General features: G+C 37.5%; 1 protein-coding gene across 2 annotated transcripts in view; it reads left to right on the top strand.

The window, feature by feature from the left end:
* Positions 1-734: 734 nt before the first annotated feature.
* Positions 735-24,576, top strand: part of LOC137236415 (uncharacterized) — a 43,045-nt gene continuing 19,203 nt past the window's right edge. The window contains exons 1-3 of one of the 2 annotated variants that reach the window (XM_067759006.1): positions 735-1,232; positions 10,283-10,437; positions 24,136-24,537. In XM_067759006.1, the coding sequence (XP_067615107.1) occupies positions 1,118-1,232; positions 10,283-10,437; positions 24,136-24,537 (672 nt within the window). In that variant the 5' untranslated portion in view covers positions 735-1,117. Of the gene's footprint in view, positions 1,233-4,606; positions 4,949-10,282; positions 10,438-24,135; positions 24,538-24,576 lie in introns of those variants that run through there. The other variant, XM_067759007.1, reaches the window with a different exon arrangement.

Genomic DNA, 24,576 nt, shown 5'->3' with positions numbered 1-24,576 from the left:
AGGAGATCGAGCGCTTGGCATGGGCTCATGAGGCGGTAGAAGTAGGTCGAAGGCAGTTCAAAAGGTTTGCTGCGAGAAACCCTCGGTTCTGCAACCGGTATGAGGAGGAAGAAGCGTCGAATGGCAGAATGAAAAGGCAACGTTCGGCGGAAGGCGACAAGCCTGCTTTCAAGAGGCAGAAAGGGCCCATTCCCAGAGCCGCGACGCAGGGCAGTCCCATAGACAAGACAAGTAGGCCCAAAGCTGTAAGACAGATGGGCCCCAATAGTGAGGTAGCAACTAACACCAAATAACTTTTAAATTATAAGTTTGCGCACTTTAAAATATATATATATATGTGATCTCGAGAACTCCCTCTTAATTTCAAATCTTTCCGGAGATATTTCATTTAAAACTCTCAAAATTGAAAAAATGTTCGACCAGCAAATGTTTTGCTGTCTCTGCTGAATTAGAAATGGCGGATTTTTTTGCACGCAAAAATGACGTATTTTGCTATCCCTAAAAAAATAATAGGTGCGAGAGAGCACGATACATTGTGGGAAAGCTAAATTTGTTAACATGCTATTTCATTTGGATAAGTTTTCATTCCAAATCGTCACCCCTGTCAAAAATTCGTGTGGCTGTGTGCGTTTTTGGTCACACGATTTTTGCAGGGTATATACCGGTATGGTTTGTTTGTGGTATATTCCCTGTATTTAGGTAAAATCAGACGAACAAAAGAACAGTGCTAATAGCTGTCAATCTATGTCATGATCTATGTTTTATTTCGCTGATGGAGTGTGAAAAAAAAAAAATAAAACGCATTTGGAGTGAATTTCGTATTTGTGATAAAATTGTGTTTAATTAATTTATGTAAATTATCTCTTTGAACAGGAAAAGATAGTTAAAAATTAGAAAATTCAACAAAATAGTTACATTATCCCCTAAGTGGGTGGGCTTTCTGAAAAAGTAAGCGCAGTGTCGAATAATTTCATACAAAGGAAAAAGTAGATTTCAGAAGTAAAGTGATTGTTATTAGCGCTGGCGCTGGCAAAGCCGAATAAATACAAAACAAACACGAAAATTCTAAAAAATACTAAAACTTAAAAATAAAAAGAACTACCACGTCGTACGTTTTATGTATACACAACAAATAAAAAGTAGGTGCAGCATAGTAAAAGAAATGGAAATACTCCGTCAAAAACAATACGCACATACTGTGGGATTTCTTCTGTTGTGTGTTTTAGCTGCAGGTAAGAAATTTTGTAATAATGCAAACTCCTATTCCATATGCTTATATCTGCATTACTATGCGCCGAATGCGTTATACCAATTACATATTTATACGTGTGCTACTTTTAGAATACTATCCACAGAATCGATATCCGCCCACTCAATATGATAGCTACGTTGATATATTGCATCTTAACAGTGGCGTAGTTAGTAAACAGTAAAAAAATCAAAAAGGCGTAGCATCTTACATGAAGCAAGGCCAGTATGTCTAACTCCGATAGAGAAACATGGAATAGTTACGGGTATTGTATAAATCGTTACACACATGCCCTGTCTCTTGTGCCGATATCTATTTAATCACACAGACATTGAACAGCTGTTAACGCACCATTTGCGTCCCAGCCAATTCGCTTTAATAATAATATATTTCCGAGAAAATTCAGGCCCAGCTTTCCTTCAGCTTTGATATACCATGAAGCTAACAGAATTGTCCTACCATGTAGCTCCGATAGAGATTATTGCTTCATAGCTTCCCCAACCCTCTTGTCACATATTTAGCAGTCGAAGCTGTGATTCCAACCTGCTTGTGAAATTAGGGGGTTGTTGTTGTTGTAGCAGTGAACAGTGGAACTAGTGGGTGTGGACCTGTGATGGCCTAGAAGGTTAAAATTTGTCATGTTAAACCGTTCAGGAGATGGTAGAGCTAGTGCCTTAACCCGAAATAAACCACGATTACCATATGGTAACGCCAAAGGTGTCGCTATATTTCCACGAATTAAATCTAAACTGCACAATAAATCCACAAATGAATAACCCTATTTTATACAGAATATCCGTGAAGTTCCGCAAAACAAAGCTTTGGTCTGTCTGGGTTCAAATAGTGAAGCTATCGTACGTTAAATTTAAGTGAGAAAAAGAAAAGTTGAAAATTCCCGTTTTTCAATATGGCACGCCTGTAAGTACGCGATTATAGTAATAATTTTTAAGAACATTTAAGTTAATTTTTTGCTGAAATTATTTGATTTCTAGTTATTTTTTACATTTTATTTATGGTGTTACCATATGGTAACCGTGGGTCGGCTAGGGTACAGGTTTTTTCTTCGTATTTAATGGGATTCTCTATGCTAGGGTACAGTTTTCTACACATATCAATGGCTTTTCTGTGCCTTTTTGTAAATTTATCTGATAGGTATAATCTGCAGAATTTTTTAAATACCACGACTTTCAGAGGTTTATCGTCGCAACAAATACTTGATTACATTCAAGATATACCAACCACTCTTTATATCGATCCTCCTGTAGGCGGAAACATATCTGGCGAAGAGGATCTGAAGATGATTGTACTGAAATCCCTGATAACGTATGCTCCGTTTTGATCAGAGCGTACATATTGTAGTACCATCGAATCGTAGCCGTTGTTCCGGTGAAAAATGCAAAGCTAAGGGACGAACAGCATGTATGAAATACGTCGTAGGACTTTGTGTGAAGTGTTTTGCAAGTTCCCATACCAAACCATGAATACAGCCACCTATATTTTAGTTCAGAAAATGTCTCTCTATTATATTTTTGTAAACTTATTCTTTCCTTATTTACGGTTTAATAAAAATGTTCAAAAATGTCTATTATTTGTGAAATAAAATTAAAAAAAAAAACATGTCCAAAATAGTGTTTTCTTTCATCAAAAACCTGTACCCTAGACGACCCAGGATAACCATATGGTAACGCTAGTTTTCCGGATTTTCCAGCGTAACAGTGAATTAAAAAATGGACACCATTTTCGTGTTCAGGAGGTCAAAATCTATAAGACAGCTTCTTTCCAACTAAATACAAGACAGAAAAAGTTATGGGAACTAACGGGTTAATGATGTTTGTTACAAGAACTTGCCACACCTATATCCGACAAAGGACTATTCAATTAACAGTTTCCGAATTGTCAAACTCACCTTCGCGCGGGTCATCCTGTGGCAAAATAGTATGATTTAGCAGGCGGGGTTATAGAGGAACAAGTAGATGTAGCTGATCCCCAGCGGGTTAGGGGATCAGAATATACCCGCGGTAGGTATACCTGTCGTAAGAGGCGACATAAATAGCAGATTCACGGGGCTATGCAGCGCAACCCTTCAGGTCGCCAGCGCAATATATAGCTTCTCCAAACCCAATTGTCAAGCTCACCTATCCGCGGCGAATCATGTTTCTCTAACAGACGAGGCTCTGGCGACCCCAAGCTCCTACTGGAACTTGGGGGTGGGGAGGGAGGGAATGACCTGAAGGTTTAATGTGGCTACATAAATCGTTCCCGAGATGGTTGGGCTAGCACCTTAATGGTGCTATGGTACCGGAGCTTACCGGATCTGCATCCGGAAAAGGACCATCACATCGATAACACTCCCCAAAGCCTTCGGGAAGCAACCTTATCGCTACAACAACAACAAGAACATGTAGCTCCGATACATTCATGAGGTCAGCTAATGATATAAATTTCGGTATGACACGTGTTGCCACCGTGTTGTTTTGAGGGATCGAGTATATAAACCTTGATATCCTATCGAGTTGGATGATTTGAGTGAAGTTGTTTTGTTATAGACAAAGTCTTCTAAAGGTTGTAGAATTACGGTAGAGTACAATATTGATGACGGGCTTATACATCCACCAGCAGGTTAGGGGGTTAGAATATACCCGCGGTAGGTGTAGGGTTCTTATTATTTTTATTTAACTTTGTATTTTAGTTACTTAGAAATTATAAATTGGTGGCTTATTTGGTAATATTTCAAAAAGCGTCTACACTTTCGTTGTAAACACGCGTTGTTGTTGTTGGCTGGTAGGATCGGCAGTTGTAGGTTATAATTAAAAGATCAAAATTAAATATAATTCAAAATACGTTTTAAAAAAAGAACTTTTAATTATAACCTACAACTGGCGATCCTACCAGCCAACAACAACAACGCGTGTTTACAAAAAAGTGTAGACGCTTTTTGAAATATTATCAAATAAGCCACCAATTTATAAGATCCCGTTGTCTGTACACAATTTCTTGTATTTATTAAGAGTCCCTTCTACTCCTAACGCCTGTGTGATAAAAGAACATCACTAAGTGTTAAATATCAAGAATAAACAAAATGAGTATTGCCGATAGATCAACTTTTGAATTAAGTGCATATCAACTCATGTATTAAAGCAAAATTGTGCCGTGTTGAATAAACATTAAACTTTAAATCAGTGCACTTAACTAAATAATCATAAACATTAATACATATATGTATGAGTGAAATAAACAAACGGTTTCAAATATAAAGATCGACAAAATATCAAACTTTATATGCAACAGCACTAAGCGCATTTACTTTAACATAAATGAATCAACATTCAGCGATTAATATACAAGAGCCCAACCAACATTAATAACACTGACAACGTCAACCGCCGTTCCTTTTTTTTTTTGTAAAGGCTTAAAGGCATTGTAGCTACAACGTTAAGCTACGTTAATTACAACCAAAAAAAATCTACAGATCAAAATCATATTTCTTTTATGCGAAAATTATAAAGTTAAAGACAACGTAACATTTGTGGCTGCAGCAACAGTGTGGGAAGTAAACCAATTGATACGAATAACAACAATAAGTAACATCAACTAGGACAACTCGAGAAAATTAAAGAACAATAACTAAAAGGTATAAGAAGAATTAACAGCGAATAGTAGCAAGAAAAATAACAAACATAAACAAAAACAAGAAGAAACGTAAGTCACAACAATAACAACAAAGATAGGTATAACAGGCAACAACAAATCAAAATAAGAAAGAAATGGTGAGCTGTATCATATTATTCAAAACTATTTATATAAATTTTCATATATTTTAAATATATATATATGTATGTGCATAGCTATATTAATCAAAATTTATCTGAAATGAAAATTTAATACATTTTAAATAGTTGCAAACTCTCTCCTCAGCAGATTTAAAAGAATATTTGGCATTTAATAACGTTGAGTTTTAAACGTTAATTAAAAAAAAAAATTTCTGACAGTCCATTTTAATTATGCTTCGCACGCGACCAAACGATAGAAACATGTCTACACCAACACATCGGGTTAACGACTCGCTTATTGATTTAAAAGGGGCTTCTTCGCATTTTTTCCACTTCAGTAAAACTTCCACAATTTTGGACTAGTTGTCCAGAAGCGTGGTTTATACATGCTGAAACACAATTTAGTACCAAAAATATAACACAAGAGAATACCAAATACGAACACATTATAACAGCACTTCCACAAGAAGTAATAGTAACAATTTTAGATTTTATCCAAAATCCTCCCCTTACAAACAAGTTTAGTGAACTTAAAAAAGTTTTGATAGAAAGGCATTCGGTTAGTGAAAATTCAAAGCTAGACAAAATTTTAAGTGATTCAGAAATGGGTGATCGAAAGCCCTCTGAGTTTTATCGGTCATTATCATTATCATTTTATTAGCCGGTTCAAATTTTAGTGAAAATATTTTAAAGAGAATTTGGTTGAGAAAACTTCCCAAAAATTTAAATGCCATTTTGGCTAGCTCAAGTTGTGACAATATTAATGAGTTAACAAAATTAGCAGATAACATTTTTGAAGTTATGAATAAAAACGAAGTTTTCTCAGAAAATACAAATTCAGATACAAAAGTTCAAAATTTGGTTGTTGAAAATTTAGTTAAACCCACTTCTTTAATGTGTGAAAGTTTCCAGAAACTTTATTTGGAGTTAGCAGAAATTAAAACAGAAGTGTATCGGAATAAATCTAGTTCGCGTTCTAATTCTAGGAATGATTTTAGAAATTATTTTAGGCATCGTTCTAACTCGCGCAATAATCCAAATTGGTAGTGTAGATTTCACTACAATTTGGAAATAATTTAGAAGTTGTGAACAATCTTGTTCTTATAACAAAAAACAAAGATTCAACTAACTAAATTCTTCCGTTGTTGCAGCGACGAACAACGGAAATTTAGATTTTTCGACGCGTCGCTTATTTATTTTTGATAGAAAAAACAAAAAAATTTTTTTTATTTATAGTGGAGCAGAAATTTCGGTATTACCCGCGTCTAAATTTCCTCATACGAAACGTTCAGACATAATTCTCACTGCAGCTAATGGCTCAACAATTGCCACTTACGGGAAAAGGCTTTTAAACGTAAATTTAGGTTTAAGACGTGAATTTCCCTTTACGTTTTTGATCGCGGATATAGGCAAGCCAATAATTGGCGCTGATTTTCTTTGTAAATATGGTCTTCTTATAGATATTAAACATAAACGTTTAGTAGATCCATTAACCAATCTTTCAGTTAATACAGTATCTTACTTTTGTGATATTCCATTACCTAAATTATTTGTGGTTGACAATAAATTTACAAAATTATTAAAAGAGTTCCCGTCACTTATTTCAGAGCCAGATTATACTAAACCTGTTAAACATACAACAGTACATCGACTTCTAACAGAAGGTAGTCTTCCATTTTCTAAGCCCAGGCGCTTAGATCCGGTAAAATACAAAGTCGCGAAAACGGAGTTTGATTTCTTAGTGAAAACAGGCATTTGTCGGCCTTCAAATTCGTCAGTAGCATCACCACTTCACCTTGTACCCAAAAAAGAGTTGAATGATTGGCGTCCATGTGGTGATCATAGAAGACTAAATATTGTAACTGTTCCCGATCGTTATCCCTTACCTCACATTCAGGATTTTAATATGAACCTTCATAATAAAAATATATTTTCAAAATTAGATTTAGTTAGGGCATATTACCAAATTCCTATGGCCGAAGAAGATATTTATAAAACTGCTATTACAACTCCTTTCGATATGTTTGAATTCATGAGAATGCCTTTCGGACTTAGAAATTCTGCACAAACCTTTCAAAAATTTATAAATGAGGTAGTAGGTGACTTAGATTTTGTATATGCTTACATTGACGACTTACTTATTGCAAGTAAAGACGAAGAACAACATTTAAAAGATTTACGTATCCTTTTTCAACGCCTTACAGAGTACGGTTTAAACATTAAACCAAGTAAGTGTACTTTTGGTGTAACAAATATAGATTTTTTAGGACATAACATTTCTGGAACAGGTATTCGACCTTCCGATGATAAGGTATCAGCTATTCCCAATTTCGAACGCCCAAAATCAGTTAAGCAGGCACAGAAATTTATTGGTATGGTAAATTATTATCATAGATACATTCCAAAACTAGCAGAATTTACAAACAAAATTTATGATCTAATTAACAAGGTAAGTAAGAAACGTGACAAAACTTTGGTATGGAACGAGAATTCGAATGAAGCTTTTGAATACATTAAAGACAAATTTGCATCTACGATACTGTTAAATCATTTTAACAAAGATGCTAAATTATATTTAACAGTAGATGCATCTAACACAGCAATTGGGGGCGTTATACAACAAAATTACAATAATAAAATTGAACACATTGCATTCTTTTCTAAAAAACTTTCTCCAACTGAAATTAAATATAGTGCTTTTGATAGGGAGTTATTGACGATTTACTTAAATATAAAACATTTTAGATATCTTTTGGAAGGACGACAATTAACAGTTTATACGGACCATAAACCTTTGACTACTGCTTTAAATTCAAAAACAGAACGAAGTCCTAGACAAACGAGACACTTGGAATTTATAGCACAATTTACTGATGACATACAATACATTAAAGGAGAATCCAATGTTGTAGCAGATACGCTATCTAGAGCTTTTGAGGTTAATGCAATATATAATACAGAACTGAATTTTAAAATTTTACAAACTGAACAACAAAAAGATGATGACTTAAATCAACTTGTATCTGATTCTCAATATCTAAATTTAAAACTAATTCCCATTTTAAATTTTAATATTTTGTGTGAAATTTCAGGAGAAACTCCTAGGCCATTTGTACCGAGTAATTTGCGAAAGACAGTATTTGATATTTTACATGGAATAGCACATCCAGGTACAAGAACTACACGACGGCTCATAGTTAAAAAATATTATTGGCCTAATATGAATAAGGATATTAATATTTGGTCAAAAGAGTGTCTTAATTGTCAAAAGTTTATCGTCATAAAAAATCCCCTTTTGTCAAAATTCAAATTCCCAAGAATAGATTTGAACACATCCATTTAGATATAGTTGGACCATTACCTATTTCAAAAGGACATCGCTATATTTTAACGATTATTGAAAGATTTACCCGTTGCATATGCATTAAAAGATATTTCAGCAACTACAATTGCAAATAAGTTTTTTAGAGAATATATTTCTCGGTTTGGAGTTCCGTTAAAGATAACAACTGGTCAAGGTAGCCAATTCACATCGAAATTATTTTCAGAGTTAACTAAATTACTTGGTAGTCACCAAATTACAACATCCGCATATCACCCTCAAGGAAATGGTATGGTTGAAAGGTTTCATAGACAATTAAAGACTACTATAATAGCTAGAGAGGACACAAATAATTGGTATGACGAGTTACCTGTCATATTACTTGGTTTGCGATCTATTTACAAAGAAGATATTTCGGCTACACCAGCGGAAATGGTTTTCGATCAGAATTTACGTTTGCCAGGGGAACTTGTTGTGCCATCAGCTAAAAATTTCTCATCAACTGAAGTTTTAACTAATTTACGTGAACATTTTCGAAATGTTAGTTCAAATTTAAGTCATCATAAAGATGCTGATACGGAATTTATGTTCCAAAAGATCTTCAAACTTGTAAATTTGCATTTGTTCGAGTCATTAATAAACATTCATTACAACAACCATATGAAGGACCTTACAAAATTGTGGAAAAAGACCAAAAATGTTTTAAACTTGAAATAGATAATAATATTAAAACTATTCCTATTGATAGATTAAAACCTGCAATAATTTAAACAACAGACACAAACAACACTAAGAATTTACATAAAAAGAGAGTTACATTCAATTTATTTAATGATAAATTTTCTTGAAGGGGGAGTAATCTAGGGTTCTTATTATTTTTATTTAACTTTGTATATTAGTTACTTTGAACTTTGTAATTTTTAAATGTATTATCAATATTTTAAGTTTCAATATTGATTTTTCAGTTATCAAAAATTTTCATTGTTTGAAGTTTGTAAAATAAAAAAAATTAAAAGATCAAAATAAAATATAATTCAAAATACGTTTTAAAAAAAGAACTTTTAATTATAACCTACAGTAGGTAAGCCTGTTGTAAGAGGCGACTAAAATACCAAATAGATTCAAGGGGTTGTGTAGCGCAGCCCTTTCAAGTCGTTGCCAACGCAATATATAACAGCCAAAGCTCTGGCGACCCCGAACTCCTCATGGAACTAGGGGGTGGGAAGCCGGTTTGGCCTAGAAGGTAGCATGTGGTCATAATAAATCGTTCCCGAGATGGTTGGGCTTGGTACCGGAACTTACCGGATATACATCCGGCAAAGGACCATCAACATCGAGAACACTCCCCAAGACTTTAGGGCAGTGTCCTTATCGCTACAACAACAACAACAACGGGCTTATACATTTTTCGGCGGTATCGCAACTGAGTCTTCATATTAAGTTGTACTGTCAGACTCGGATTTTATTTTAATCTTGATGCATTGAGTGTCTCGTCTGCTACCAATTGTAATTCTCACTTTTTCATCTGCCGTACCTGCATGATTATATCGGCGGGCTTAAATCTTGGTACAACAACAAAAGCATAAGCAAAAGTTTTGTGATGCATCAATATATTTCAAACAAGCAGCACTTTCGTCCGTATTCGACATTATTTTGTTATTTTCAAGCGCCCCTAGGAAAGGGGAAGCGCGGAAACTTATTGTAAACAAGATGTGTTTGTAATGATCAGTACTTTTCTATAATAAGCTGAAAACATTTGTAAAACCTATATTGCGCCAATGGCCCAACTTCCCCTCTCTGTATACGCCCATGAGCTTACATATTTAAAACTTACATATACGGTGTATGATACATCCATATGAATTATGCATATTCATATTTAAAATTCTTGTTCGAACATTTCAAATAATAAGCACATATGCTCTTTTGATCTCTTTGCAGTGAAATCAGATTACGTTGAAATAAAGAGCACAGGTTCCTCAGTAATTGGTGGGACCGTCAACTTTAGTGCTGTGCTCTACGATGATGGACAAATCGCTAGTAAGGGAAATTATATGTTTATCTGGGAGGATAATACACATGCCGCTAATCGTAAGGTAAGCAAGCGAGAATGGTTTACTTTTACTACCTTAAAGAGTGCGGGTGCTTATGTACATAATATGTATGTAACGCCGTATGGAAGCAGATATAGAAAACTGTATTAATTACAGCTGTGTATATTAGAGGTTTACGCTGGTCACTTAATCGGCGGCGTAGGTTTCTATTATATACCGGCGGCGTAGGCTCTATTATATACCGGCGGCGCGGCCGGCGCGCCGACAAAGTGATCGACGTAAACCTCTGAATTGAATTGCTGGACTTCAAAGTATCACATTGTCCACAAATAATGAATATGGAAACATACTGCTGACGTCAATGGTATGTTTGACGATTTGGAACAATATCATTAACTTGTGAATGAAGATCTAGGAGGCTGGTAAAGCGAAAATTAAAAAAAAAAAATATTGGGAAAGGTTTTGTTTATAGGTATGTATTTAAGGAAATCGACGTTTCGGCCATTTCGGAAAGATCCGTGGTTTTTGCATCAAAATCTTGTGGATCGTTCAAAAAATTTCAGGAGTAGCTCCTTGCGGAGAGAGGGAGAAATACTTTAAATGGTCACACTTTTTTAGCGTAATTTCACCGAAGATGTTCTGGGCTAACTCTAATATCCGTTGTTGCACGATTTCTTTAAATCATTTTTGGCTACATGCTGGTCACGCACAAGGACGACTTACGGTTGCTATAAATTATCTACTAATAGTCATGACTCTCGTGGCACAGTTTTAACGATTAGCACCAACGCTGGCATATTGTTGATCGCTCCAAAGGACGCCTTTAGTTTTTTCTGCTGTTTTTAAGAGCTACAATTCCCGACGCGCAAACAGTAGCAACCAGTCGCTACTACGCATCCTGTCCCTTATACCATATGCCAGCACAGAATCCATATGACTGCGACTTCGAACTCATACCTTGTTGTTGTTGTTGTTGTAGCGATAAGGTTGCTCCCCGAAGGCTTTGGGGAGTGTTATCGATGTGATGGTCCTTTGCCGGATGCAGATCCGGTACGCTCCGGTACCACAGCACCAATAAGGTACTAGCCCGACCATCTCGGGAACGATTTATGTGGCCACATTAAACCTTCAGGCCATCCCCTCCCTCCCCACCCCCAAGATCCATGAGGAGCTTGGGGTCGCCAGAGCCTCGTCTGTTAGTGAAACAGGATTCGCCGCGGATAGGTGAGGCTGACAATTGGATTTGGAGAAGCTATATATTGCGCTGGCAACCTGAAGGGTTGCGCTACACACCCCTTGAATCTGGTATTTTAGTCGCCTCTTACGACAGGCATACCTACCGCGGGTATATTCTGGGGTAACTCATACCTTCGTCGGCGTTACTTTAATCTGTAGGTGTGTCTCCGAAGACTTTCTGAGGGATTTTTTTGTCCCGCTATGCTTCCGAGCTACACTAAAAACACATTGAAACGTTAGGGAGTAACTATTCGGCCAAGGATGCCGCCCTCGAATTCATAAGCAGTCTAAGTGAATATCATTGCGTAACACATGGGTGAAAATCGTATAATCCTTGGCGCATCTACATAATTCATACTTTACAAGGACCGTGGATAAAAGTCTTAAAATGTAGACCAAAATTTGCAGACGTTTGTGTTTGATATATGGACCTCAATACTCTTCGTTTCCGGCCTTATGATATAAGAGCTCATTATGGATGACCGCCTTCAGTTTTCAGACTAGTTCGACTATCCCCAACGTTAGGCTAGTAGAACACCCGGTCATTTGTTCCACTGTCTTGAGAAAGCTTTTGCTTCACCACTTTGAGTGTTTTTGCGAAGGACAAACCTAACCTGGTTAAAAATGTGCCTACGTATTCACATTTGTAACAGAAGCCGTCACGTGTTGGTCATATTTGAACATGGTTGATAGGCTATATCCAAAGTGATTCACTCCAAGGGACTAGTTGGGGATAGGTACGACAACTGTGTGTGCGAAGTGAGCATTTAAATTTATTATATCATTTTTTTTTAAGTGTTTTGTTTTAATAAAAATTATTTTTTTGGGTATGCTTAGTGGAACTTTTTTTCCTAAGCCCAAAACCTATCGAAAATTCGATGGCGCGATATGGGTTAACTTTCGTCCATACAAATCAACCCAACTTAATATACATGCATACATTTTGTAGCAGTTGCATCCACATATACATATATGGAAATGGCAATTTTTCCAGCATAACTAATATTGAGTTGAAATTATTATCTTTGTTTACGCTTAAATTCTCCATATTCTTACATTATCGGTTATTTTGTTGCTTATCACTTCGCGAATTCATTCATAGTCTTCCTATAAAAGCTTTATATATGTACCTGTGAAAGTTGTTGAAATGCTATTAGGTTGTGAGGCCGAATAGCTTGAAAACTCTAAAATGACAAAAAACAAATAGCCTTAGATTGTAGACAGAGAAAAGTTATTGCACATTCCCCTCTCAAATGTATCATACATTTTCATAAAAATTTAAGACAGCAAATTAAGAAAAAAATGTTAAATGAGACCGAAAGTCATTGGTTTGAGATGTTTGAGATGTTGACTGGAAAAAATAACGCTCGATGACCGATATAAGATTTCAAGAGCTGAGCGAATTCCCCCAGAAACAAAAAATGGCATGTGATAAGCAGCTCCTCTTCCTTAGGTTAGGTTAGGTTGAACTGGCTGGTCCATGGGAACCTCACATAGACAGAATAAGTCCCAGTTTTATACGGAACTTCCGCAACCCAATTGTCAATTTCTTTTTTCTTTTCTTTTTAATTATAAAATAAACTTTGGTAGTCTAAGGTTGTTAGACCTGTACATAATCTTCGGCACTTTGCAGCACTGCGCTTGCTTCTACGCCTTCTTCAACTTCTCTTTGTTGTTGAGTGTCGAATTACTAAGAAGTTTGTTGACGAGATAATTCAGTTTAGGTTAATTCAACCTTCGTTAGAGCGAGGTTAATTCTTGAGTGACCGCACCTATTGAACGGGGGGGGGGGGGGGGGGGGGGGGCGAAGTATTGCTACTAAAATAGATCAGTGGTTTTCAAACTTTTTAAAGTTGCGGCTCAAAAATAATTTCCAAAAATGTTGTCATCCAATCATGACTGCCAACATTTCGAAATGGATGATATTATTTTCGTTGATATCCAGTACAATTAACTAAAACCCAAAAGAAATTTCTTTCGCATCGAGTTATATAATAAGGCCCCAGTACACTACCTCACTACGCCCAGAAAGTCCCAAATAGCTTACGGGTTTCAAGTCGACTACCTGAGTTGGCCGGCAGTTCAGATAGCAGTTTTTAATGGTTGATTGCCAATATTTCAAATTTGTTGGTTAGGGCCTTTATGAATTAATTATGTATGTAAGTATCTAGGAAGCTTATAGACTTCGAGACGGATCAATGTTTTCCTAGCTTCGTAGCGACCCGGATAGTGCTTTCTTCGGGAAGTACAGCAAGGACCGACCTATTCCAAAAAAAATGTATTGCGCGATTTGCTTGAAATTCTGTACATTTTTCTTTCAGGAAATGGACCAGAGGCCGACCTAGTGCAAATAAATAAAGATTTATGGTCTGATTAGCTAAAAATTTGGTACAGTGGAACCTCTGACAAAAACAATCCTATAGTTTTTCTGTCACTCGTAAATTCAGTCCTACGGCTACTTATATTAGTTGTTGTTGTTGTTGTTGTTGGTGTAGCGATAAGGACACTCCCTGAAGGCGTTATTATTATTTATAGGCCTGGAAGCACTGCGACTCATGTGTAGATCTATTGCGCATGACCTGTCAGCCTAATTTTATATTTGAAGGCTTTTAATGTATCTAAGTACCTATTCAGGCTTTTTACTCCATATCGCATGGGGATTAAGAGCTACACCACCTAGATGGGAGAGTCTCTGCCTTGGGGAGTGTTATCAATGTTAATGGTCCTTTGCCGGATGCAGATCCGGTACGTTACGGTAACAAGCACCATTATGGTACTAGCCCGACCACATCGACCACATTAAACCTTCTAGGCCATCCCGTACTCCCCACCCCCTAGATGCATGATGAACTAGGGGTCGCCAGAGCCTCGACTGTTAAAGAAACAAGATTCGCCACGGGTAGGTGAGGTTGACAATTGGGTGGGAGGAGCTATATATTGCGCTGGCAACCCCTTGAATCAATTTGGTATTTTAGTCGCCTCTTACGACAGGCATACCTGCCGCTGGTATATTCTAAGTCATACGAAATAACGAAGGCTATTTATTAAATATGTTGAATACTGTGTGTATCCTTTTCATTGAGGACATCATGCTGTGTCATGCATTCTTAGTTCCATTGCATAACTGTCGAGAAAGAGGTTCACAGATTTAAAACAGACTAAAATCCATTAAGTTACAGTAGATGAAAGTTTGGTTTGAAAATTGTACTACATCTTGAAATATACCTAAATCTATATAAGTATCCGTGGTCCCTATTTCACATTTATGATTTTTCCCGTTTCAACTTTTGGGAGTTATTTTGTTAAAAAACGTATTTCGAGTGGCAAGCCCATGCTAGCTCGTCATACAGGGCAGATTTTCCCTCATCAACCTGAAAAATATGAATTTTATTAAATCGGAGTATACGAGAAATTTTGATTGCTTTGAAAGTGATAAACATTGTGTACAAAACAAGTGGGTTATCTTTTACGTCAACTGCCTGATAGGATGTTCAAGCTTGCTACTTTTTATCGTTTTCATTGGACGTTCAATATGGCGACGCAAACAGTCGGCTATTTTCAACGGGTGATAGAATGAAATACAGGATGAGATCACGATAAACCCTTTAAAAATCGGGTGATCGGATCTATTTGTTATTTTGACGTCTATGCTGAAGGTATCACACTTGTCTTATCCAGTATGGTGATAAATATTTCAATGAGTTTGAAAACTCGTATGTACGTAAACAAATCAATCATCAATTATACACATACATATAAGGCAATGGAGAGAATACTCAGAAACACATGTAATCATCAGCCGAAGTAGTACTCACATATACACACGCATATGGCTACAAAATATACATGTATATGGCTGGTAACCAAGCATGAAGTTCGCGAAATTACTAGACCTTAGGAGAAATGGGTGAACGAGGAAACCGAGAGTATAAAAGCAGCGCAAGCTGAGGCACGACTAATCAGTTTTGATTTAAGCACGCTATTGGTTGCGAAGTATAAGTTTTATTGTGAAGTACTCTCAAAGTAGTCTAATAAAGACCATTTTGCATTATTGAATATTGGAGTTATTTATTCAACAGATTAGCGATTCGAACGTTGGCAGAAGGTGTACAATAACCAGGATTTCCCAAAATTCGTTACAATATACAGTCAGTACAGACGACGAATAGGAGACACTAGCCATCATCCAGTGTGTTTTCTAGTTCAGTACCACGCTCAATTTTTACTAGAGCGCTCTAGATCGTTGAGGAACTTCAGAAGTTGAGTTTCTAATATTTTTGAACTCAAATGGCGTCAATGGAGCTCTAAAAACCACAACGACATCAGCATTACATGCCACTCTGCACATCCCACCTGCTGCAATAAAGCTTTAGGTCCCGGGGCAGCTTGAGTGCAGGACGTATGGCCATATCAGTATAGCGCCATATAATATAGAGCGAACGAGCTGCATGGTTCCACAACAATATATTGTAGCGAATTCCGTTCGAATCGCTAAACTGTCGAATGAATAACTCAAATATTCCGCATAGCAAAATGTTCTTTATTTACAACACTACTATGGTAGTAATACTTCACAATTGGATTACTCGCGTACTTCACTTACAACGTTTTAAAATCAACTGATTGACAATCATAGTTGCTTATTTGTTTTTCGTTTCTGTGTCTCCTACTTGCTTTGGCTACCTACATGTATATCTCCAAGTTATGTAAGGCCATATGCGCTCTTTATTTGCTGTGTACATGTATTTAAAATATTCTCTTCGCTGTTAACTGCTGTTTACATGTTTGGGGAATATTCTCTTTTGCTTTCTATGGATGTGTGCGATTTGTTAGTCAGGCGGCGATTACAGCAATAATCTTACACAGTACTTCATCAAGCAGTGTCCTGGAACATGAAGAAGAACTGGAGAAACTTCGCTCGGTCCCTACCATATTGTAACGAATTTAGGGAAATTCCGCTTATTACAAACCTTCTGCTAAAGTTCGAATCGCTAAACTGTTGAATAAATAACTCTAATATTCAATAATGCAAAATGATCTTTATTAGATTACTTTGGGACTAGTACAATTTCACTTCACAAATTTACTTCACTTGTTCTTGTTCTTGTTGTAGCAATGCTTCGCCCCACCTAATAGCTACGACCGGTCACAAATTGTCATCAATATCCTCTAACGGGAGTCCAAGGAAAATGCTGTTTCAACAGGGGTGGACCATAATGAAAGGGGTGTTGGAGGCGTTGGTTCCACATTACAATTAAAGAGATGGTTGATGTCATGTGGGGACACATTGCAAGCGGGGCATACATTTTGTATTTCGGGGTTGATTCTGGATATGTAAGAGTTTAACATGTTACAGTATCTAGAACGAAGTTGAGCCAGAGTGACTCGCGTTTCCCTGGGGAGTATGCGTTCCTCTTTCGCAACTGATAGCGTGTTTAAATCAATCATGCCTCAGCTTGCGCTGCTTTTATACTCTCGGTTTCCTCGTTCACCCATTTCTCCTAAGGTCTAGTAATTTCGTGAACTTCATGCTTGGTTACCAGCCATATGCGTGTGTATATGTGAGTACTACTTCGGCTGATGGTGAGTATCTCTCTGTTGCCTTGTATGTACATGTGTAAATGATGATTGATTTGTTTACGTACATACGAGTGGCTGCTTAGTATCGGCTTAGGGATGCTAGTATCAACTAGTGATGTTAATATTCGTCACAATATATTTGTAATGGGTCTCCGGTCATAGAGGTATTGGTGGTAACGAGAAGGCCGATAGTTGGCAAAGGATCGACATAAGTTCCAATCCGTTTGGGAGAAATCAAAAAGAGACAGGAGCTGCATTTGATCCACCAATCAGGAAAGGCGTGGAGAGAAGCGCGACTTTCACAAATTGAACCAGGCATCTAATTGGATCTATCTGGCTACAAAATATTCAGTACTTTTAAATCTGATTAAAACCAGTGAGTTGTAAGGCACTGGAAAGTATTTGAAAAATTCTTATTAAGATGTAAGGTTTTTTGATTTCTTATTACATCTAACAAACGTTTTCATTTATGCAAATTCTTTACTATGGGTCTTGGGGTTTCTTATGATTTGCTTTCTTCGTCGTTTTATTAATGTTTGTATGCACATCGCGTATTCGTTCATAATCTATTAAATTTTTGAATGTAGTTAAATTTTTTTTTTTTTTAATTCAGTGTTTACCATATACAAGCATACTAGTATTCATATTTGTATATAAATATCTCTCCCTTTTATAATCGTGCATTTTGTAGTACACATTATGTTGTTGTTAGTACACTAACGTGTGGGAATGCTTAAGTATTTAATTCAGAAATGGCGCACTTATGTATTAAACATGGGTACACGTGCACCTACATATTACCTAATTAATTAGCGCTTAATCGTTTAAACCATTATGGCCGTCCAGTAAGGTGCGCCAGTCGCTTCTTCGATACACCAAGGATAAATGAATCATGGTCCACCTGGTCCTTCCAGCGAAGTGCGGGCCGCCCTCTTCCTCTGCTTCCATAGGCGGGCTCAGATAAAATACTCTTAGCCGGAGCGTCATCTTTCATTCGCATAACATGGCCTAGCCAGCGTAGTCGCTGCGTTTTAATTCGCTGGATTATGTATGCGTGAAGCTCGCACATATCATCATTAAATCTTCTTCGGTACTCGTCGTCGCCAACGCGTAAAGGTACGTAAATCTTCAGCCGCCTCATCTGATGTTGTCATGGTTCATGCTTCTGCACCATATAGCAGGACGGATACGATAAATGACGTGTGAAGCATGATTTTCGTTTGCCCAGAGAGGACTTTACTTTTCAATTGCCTACCTAGTCCAAAGTAGCATTTATTGACAAGAGTGATTTCTCGGTGGATTTCAGAGCTGATGTTGTTAGTGTTGATGCTGGTTCCCAAATAAACGAAGTCTTTTACTATTTCGAAATTATGGCTAACAACAGTAGCGTGGTGGCCAAGGCGCATATGCGCTGACTCTTTGCTGAATGACAGCAGGTACTTTATTTTGTCCTCATTCACCATCAAACCCATCTTTACCGCTTCTTTTTCCAGTTTGGAGTAAGCAGAACTAACGGCGAGGGTGTTTAGGCTGATGATATCAATGTCATCTACATGCGCCAGCAATTTCACGCTTTTATAGAACATTGTTCCAGAGCGGTTAAGTTCTGCAGCTAGTATAATTTTCTCCAGCATTAAATTAAATAAATCGGACGATAGGGGGCCACCCTGTCTGAAACCTCGTTTAATTTCGAACGGCTCGGAGAGGTCCTTCCCAATTCTGACTGAGCTGATGGTGTTGCTCAACGTCATTTTGCATAGCCGTATAAGTTTTGCGGGGAAGTCGAAGGCAGCTTTAAAATCGCCAGCCAATTCTTTTTTGCGGTTTTTTTTCCAAGATTTGGCGCATTGTCAAAATGTGGTCGATGGTAGATTTACCACGTCTGAAGCCGCACTGATAAGGTCCAATCAGCCGATTCACAGTGGGCTTCAATCTTTCGCATAATACATTAATTCCATCAACATGGCATTGTGGGATCGGGTCCATCATTCCTGTGCGATACATCGCTGTCTCCATTTAGGGGAGCAGAGAAGTGTTCCCTCCATAATCTAAGTACTCTCTGGAATCGGTTACAAGGTCGCCGCTTTCGTGCTTGCAAGAGTTTGCCCCGGACTTAAAACCTTCCGTTTGTCGCCGAATTTTTTTTGCAAAATCTGCGGGCGTTAGCCCTGAGGGCTAGCAGCCTAAGCTCTCGCACTCACGCCTTTCTGCTTTTTTCTTCCTGTAAAGGCGTCTCGTTTCCCCTTGTCAACTCGCCGTAGCGTCCACGCACTCCTCTTGTTGCGCTCGATTTTATTGTAGCCCTTCTGGTTGCAACGCGGCATTCTTCATCGTACCAATTGTTTTTCCGTGGTCGCCGGTAACCAATTTTTTCCTCAGCGGCGATACGAAGTGCTTTAGAGATATGCTCCCACTGCTCTTGCATTCCGTCCGGTGGGCGAGCCGAGGTGCGAAATTATTGGCAGTCTGTTGCGATTGCAGCCTTTCGACCTCTAGCTTTCCTTGTGTTTTTTGTTCCTTAGTTTAGGCCGCGCAGAGGCTGGCGCGCATTTTGGCTGCGACGAGATAATGGTCCGAGTCGATGTCAGGTCCTCGGGTCGTGCGCACATCTAAAACAACAACTTGCATAGCAGCAAATCAGACTACACCTTTTCCAGTTATAGTTCGGAAAATTAAAATCGAAGTTCAGAATTTCTATTTGTAATTCAGAAAATTCTAATTGAATTACAAAAAATTATAATTGAAGTTCAGTTGAAAATTTTGAACTTTAATTGCAACTTTCTGAACTAAAACTGAAAAAGGTGTAGTCTTGCATTAGCAGATGGAACTAGTTCTAATTCATTCTCCTCGCAGTGCTTTCAACTGACATTTTTAACGTTGTAATGTCTAACGAAATGCCAATAACCCCCCTACGCAGACCGTTTGAACGCGTTTTGAGCTGGTTCAGTCGTAGGTGGTTCTTAGATAGTCGCAACCCCTGATTGTTAAATTTAAATACATATAACACAGCCTTAGACACTCTTAATACAGTGTGGCTGCCAACGGTTTCGATTAGCACCAGTTCGGAGGCAGACCGCTTTTAGTGCGGAAATGCAGTTTTGCGCCACTGTCTCCTATTTTATTTGCAGGGTAGCTTCTACGTGGCGCACAGTGGACCGAAATTGAAAAGTTGGGACTTAGGACTTTAAATGTACATTTTAGTATTCTGTGATCTTTTTCCATAATTTATTGTTATATAACATTTTTTCGTAAAACCTAATTTAAAAAAGTTATGACACTTTTAGTAACCGGGTTTCATATCGACATACCCTAACGAGCATATGTGTACATTTAGGTATTTTTTCCAATTTCCAGCAATTTTGGCTTCACTAAAATAATTTTTACTATTTCTCAATAAAAATATGTATCAAGGTCTAACCCAGAAGGTTCCAATTTTATTTTAAAAATGTGAAATGCGAAAACTCGACGAATCTTAGAGGTTATACAGAGTTAATAGTTGGCCATGAAATCAAAGTAACGCTTAGATTTACTTACTATAAAAAAGGTTACAAAGAGTTGATAGTAGGCCATGAAACAAAAGTTGAGAAAATTATTAAAGTTTTTGGGCATTAAGTTTTTGGAAGTGGAAGCAAAAGTAAGCTTTGCGCGTCAAACTAACTAAAACTGTAATAAAGGATCCTAATCCTGCGACATATATTTTTTTGTTATAAACGATATTTTTAACAAATCAATTAATAGATAGTTGTTCAAATTCAGAGAATCAAATCAATCATTAGTCATTAGCTTAAGGCTACCTTATTAACTCACTATCTATGACTCGCTGTTTTCGAAATGGATTGTGAATTAGTAACAAATTCTGATTTATTTGAAAAATTGAAAGAATGTGGCAATATTAAAGAATATATATTTTTATACAATTTTATTAAATCCAAAATTTTGATACATCTTAATGGTAAAAATTATAACAGTTTAAAAGCCTTTTGCTCAAAATACTGCTTCAATCTGCATAGAAGGTGGAAAAATCAGGATCCAAAAATCAAGTGTTTAAAGATACAAACAATGAATGGTTACAGAAGCAAGTAGCTTGGCCACATTATATAAAAAAAGCTACCGATGAATCCAGTTTACCCAGCACATCTACTAAGCTTTTGACTATAAAACAAATTATAGGAACCTCCACCAATATATGTAGCTCCTCGAAAACCTTTCAATGAATTAGTGTGCATACAATTTAGTACACGGAGCTTCAATAATAGAGCATTTTGGTTCCTTTCTTGTTGTCCGAAGAAGCCAATGAATCCAGAAATATTATCAAATATTTTTGTTTTTAAATATTACCCAGAATTAAAAAGTGATTAGCAATACTAACATTAAAAAAAACAAAAACAAAAAAAAAACAAAATATTTGTTTTTAAATTCTACCCAAAATTAACAAGTGACTCGCACTACTAAAATGTATATAAAAAACAAAAACCACTACCTATATATATAAATTAATAAAGTTTTGAGGAAATATGAGGAAAAGGAGTTAACGTTAAAAATGTGATTTTTCCCATACATTCAATTTTTTAATTTGCTATAACTTTTTTCTTCAAGACTTTAAGAAAAAATATTCATATATAAAAACGTCATGTAATGAGACTTAAAATCGATCCCCATCAAAGTTTTTGTGTTATTAACTAATATTTTTTTCATTTCCCTAAGTCCACTGAAAGCCAAATCCAGACCACTGTGCGGCGCATTGCTGCCGCAGGAAAACTAATTTCAGAAATCAGTATTTATTTGAAAGTTCACCTTTAAAATTAAAAAAACTATTGCTTTTCGTTTCTGTATCCTCAGTCCTTCTTATTTTCTCTTTGTTTCTGTCCCCCCACCGAAATACACCATAAATAAGATTTTTCAAGACTAGGTCGGCCTCTAGTCCACTTCTCGAAGAAAAAATCACCCCATAAAAAGATCTAGGGAATAAGATACTAACTTGCCCACTTTCAATTAAACCTAAACAACAAAACATGAGAAAGAAGCGCGAAACAAGTGAAAATAATGGAAAATTGTTCAAAAGAAATTCAAAAAACCACATTTAAGTCATGTATAAGGCTACAAAGTCGGTGGGCAGGGGCACGCCGCCGTAGTGTGGTGGTAGCATGCTCCGCCTACCAGAGGTCCTGGGTTCAATTCCCAGGCAAAGTAAAATTAAAATTTGGAAATAAGCTTTTCAATTAGAAAAAAGTTTTTGTAATCGTGGTCGCCCCTTGGCAAACACTCCGAGTGTATTTCTGCCATGAAAAGATTCTCAGTTAAAATTCATCTAGGTCCCGTCCCGCCAATTTGCCGAGAAAAATTAAAAGGAGCATGACGCAAATTGTAAGAGGAGGTAAATCGCGCCAAGTATTTATTATTTTTATTTAGCGGCACGCTGCCGGGCGGGCTATTGTCACCTCTGCTGTAGACGCTGATCATCAACTCACTGCTCAGGCAATTCGATGTGAGACCTCCAAACTTACAGCGTACGCAGATGACGTTGTAGCCGCCATAAGTGGGAAGTGCCTTCCAACAATTAGCTCTTTGATGGATCGGCCGCTTCGGGATATACCTGAGCACCTAATGGCGGGTTGAGTGCCACCGCGGAGAAGAAACGTGAAAGCTCGACATGAAGGAAAGAGTGAAGAATACCTATACAGCACTTTACGTACGCAAAATAATGCTGGGATATACGTGGAGTCTATCTACGGTCACACAAAAAAAAAAAAATTGAGAGGTTTGCAGGCTATCAGTGCTAGGCATAACGGAAGCCCTGAAAACAATCTCGACGGATGCACTGTATACCATTCCGCACATTCCACCTGTAGATCTCGTGTCGAAGGGCATAGCGTTAGCAACAGCAACGAGACTCAATGCCTCTGGACAGCTTGAGCTACAGACTACCTAGTTTAATACCTGCGCTTCGATGAGTCTCTTAGAGCCACTATAGAGGTAGAAGGTTGGCGCAGGGGCGATCAAATGGCAGACGAGACGATACACGTATATACCGATGGTTCCAAAGTAGTGGAAGGAATGGGGTATGCCAGATCACTGTAGTGTTTTTCAGGTGAAATCAAAAGAAGGCGAAGGAAGCAAAGTGTTGTTAAGTGATAAGGACACTCCCTGAAGGCCTTGGGGAGTGTTATCGATGATGGTCCATTGCCGGATGCAGATCCGGTACGTTCCGGTAACAAGCAGGAGTTCGGGATCGCCAGAGCCTCGGCTGTAAAAGAAACAAGATTCGCCACGGGTAGGTGAGGTTGACAATTGGGTTGGAGAAACTGTATATTGCGCTGGCAACTCCATGAGAGGGTTGCGCTACACAACCCCTTGAATCAATTTGGTATTTTAGTCGCCTCTTACGACAGGCATACCACCGCGGGTATATTCTAAGCCCCCTAACCCGCTGGGGAAAGTGTAGAAGATCATGTGCGGGTCTTACAAATTTGGACTAACAAAATTACTCTTTCATTAAAATTATTGGACTGTAGGCTAATGATGGGTACGTTGACTGGACACTGCCTTCTGGCGTCACATGCTTTTAAATAAGGCCTTCTCAGCGAAAGCAGATCTACGAAATGCGGGTTTGCGGAGGAAACGATCGAGAACGCATTATGCTGTTGTCGTTGTTGTTGTACTCGTGCCCTTCGCTTGCAAGGCTAAGACCTCAGCTATAGGACTCAAGAGGTTGAGAGGGCTTTTCAGTTTGGTCGTTGAGTAAACTTCTGTTAAAAGTATGGTTTCATCAGCCTATGTAAGGTCCTCACGAACCTAAGTCATGTTTACTCAACTTCAGTGCTTAAAAACTACTTTGAGGGGGATCTTAAATTTGTTGATCAGTTCATTCCCCATTTTATATTCAATGGAAATTTTTAAGTATTTTTCTTTTTCCCCCATTTTCAGGAAGTCAATACAAAATATCCTTACAGTAATTGGTCTGTAACATATCCAATGAATACAACAAAACCTGGCGATTATAGAGTCACTTTAAAAGTTGAAAAAGATTACGTTCTTTGGATTACAATAGCTACCAATCATATTGATTTCAAACTCGACGATTCCTTAGGAGGAGATATGTTGCTGCTACAAAATGACACCAAGCGTAAAAAGGATTTCGTATCAACGGCAAAACCCGTTAATCATACAATACAATTGCGAACGAGTGATGCCGCATTGCTTGCTGACAAAGCATACGAAGTGCAAACATATTGGTTTCGAAATTGTACTTACATAGGCGTGATAAATGGGTTGAGTTATGTGGCCCAATACACCGAACCTGAACAAAACTATAAAATTGAGGCTTTGGTGAGTTGTAATGATTTGTTGTTTTTTTATTCATGGCTT

Source organism: Eurosta solidaginis, chromosome 1 (assembly GCF_040869045.1).
Source record: "Eurosta solidaginis isolate ZX-2024a chromosome 1, ASM4086904v1, whole genome shotgun sequence".
Taxonomy (NCBI): Eukaryota; Metazoa; Arthropoda; class Insecta; order Diptera; family Tephritidae; genus Eurosta; species Eurosta solidaginis.
Note: the sequence above shows the minus strand (reverse complement) of the source record. Positions and strands in the feature narration are given on the sequence as shown.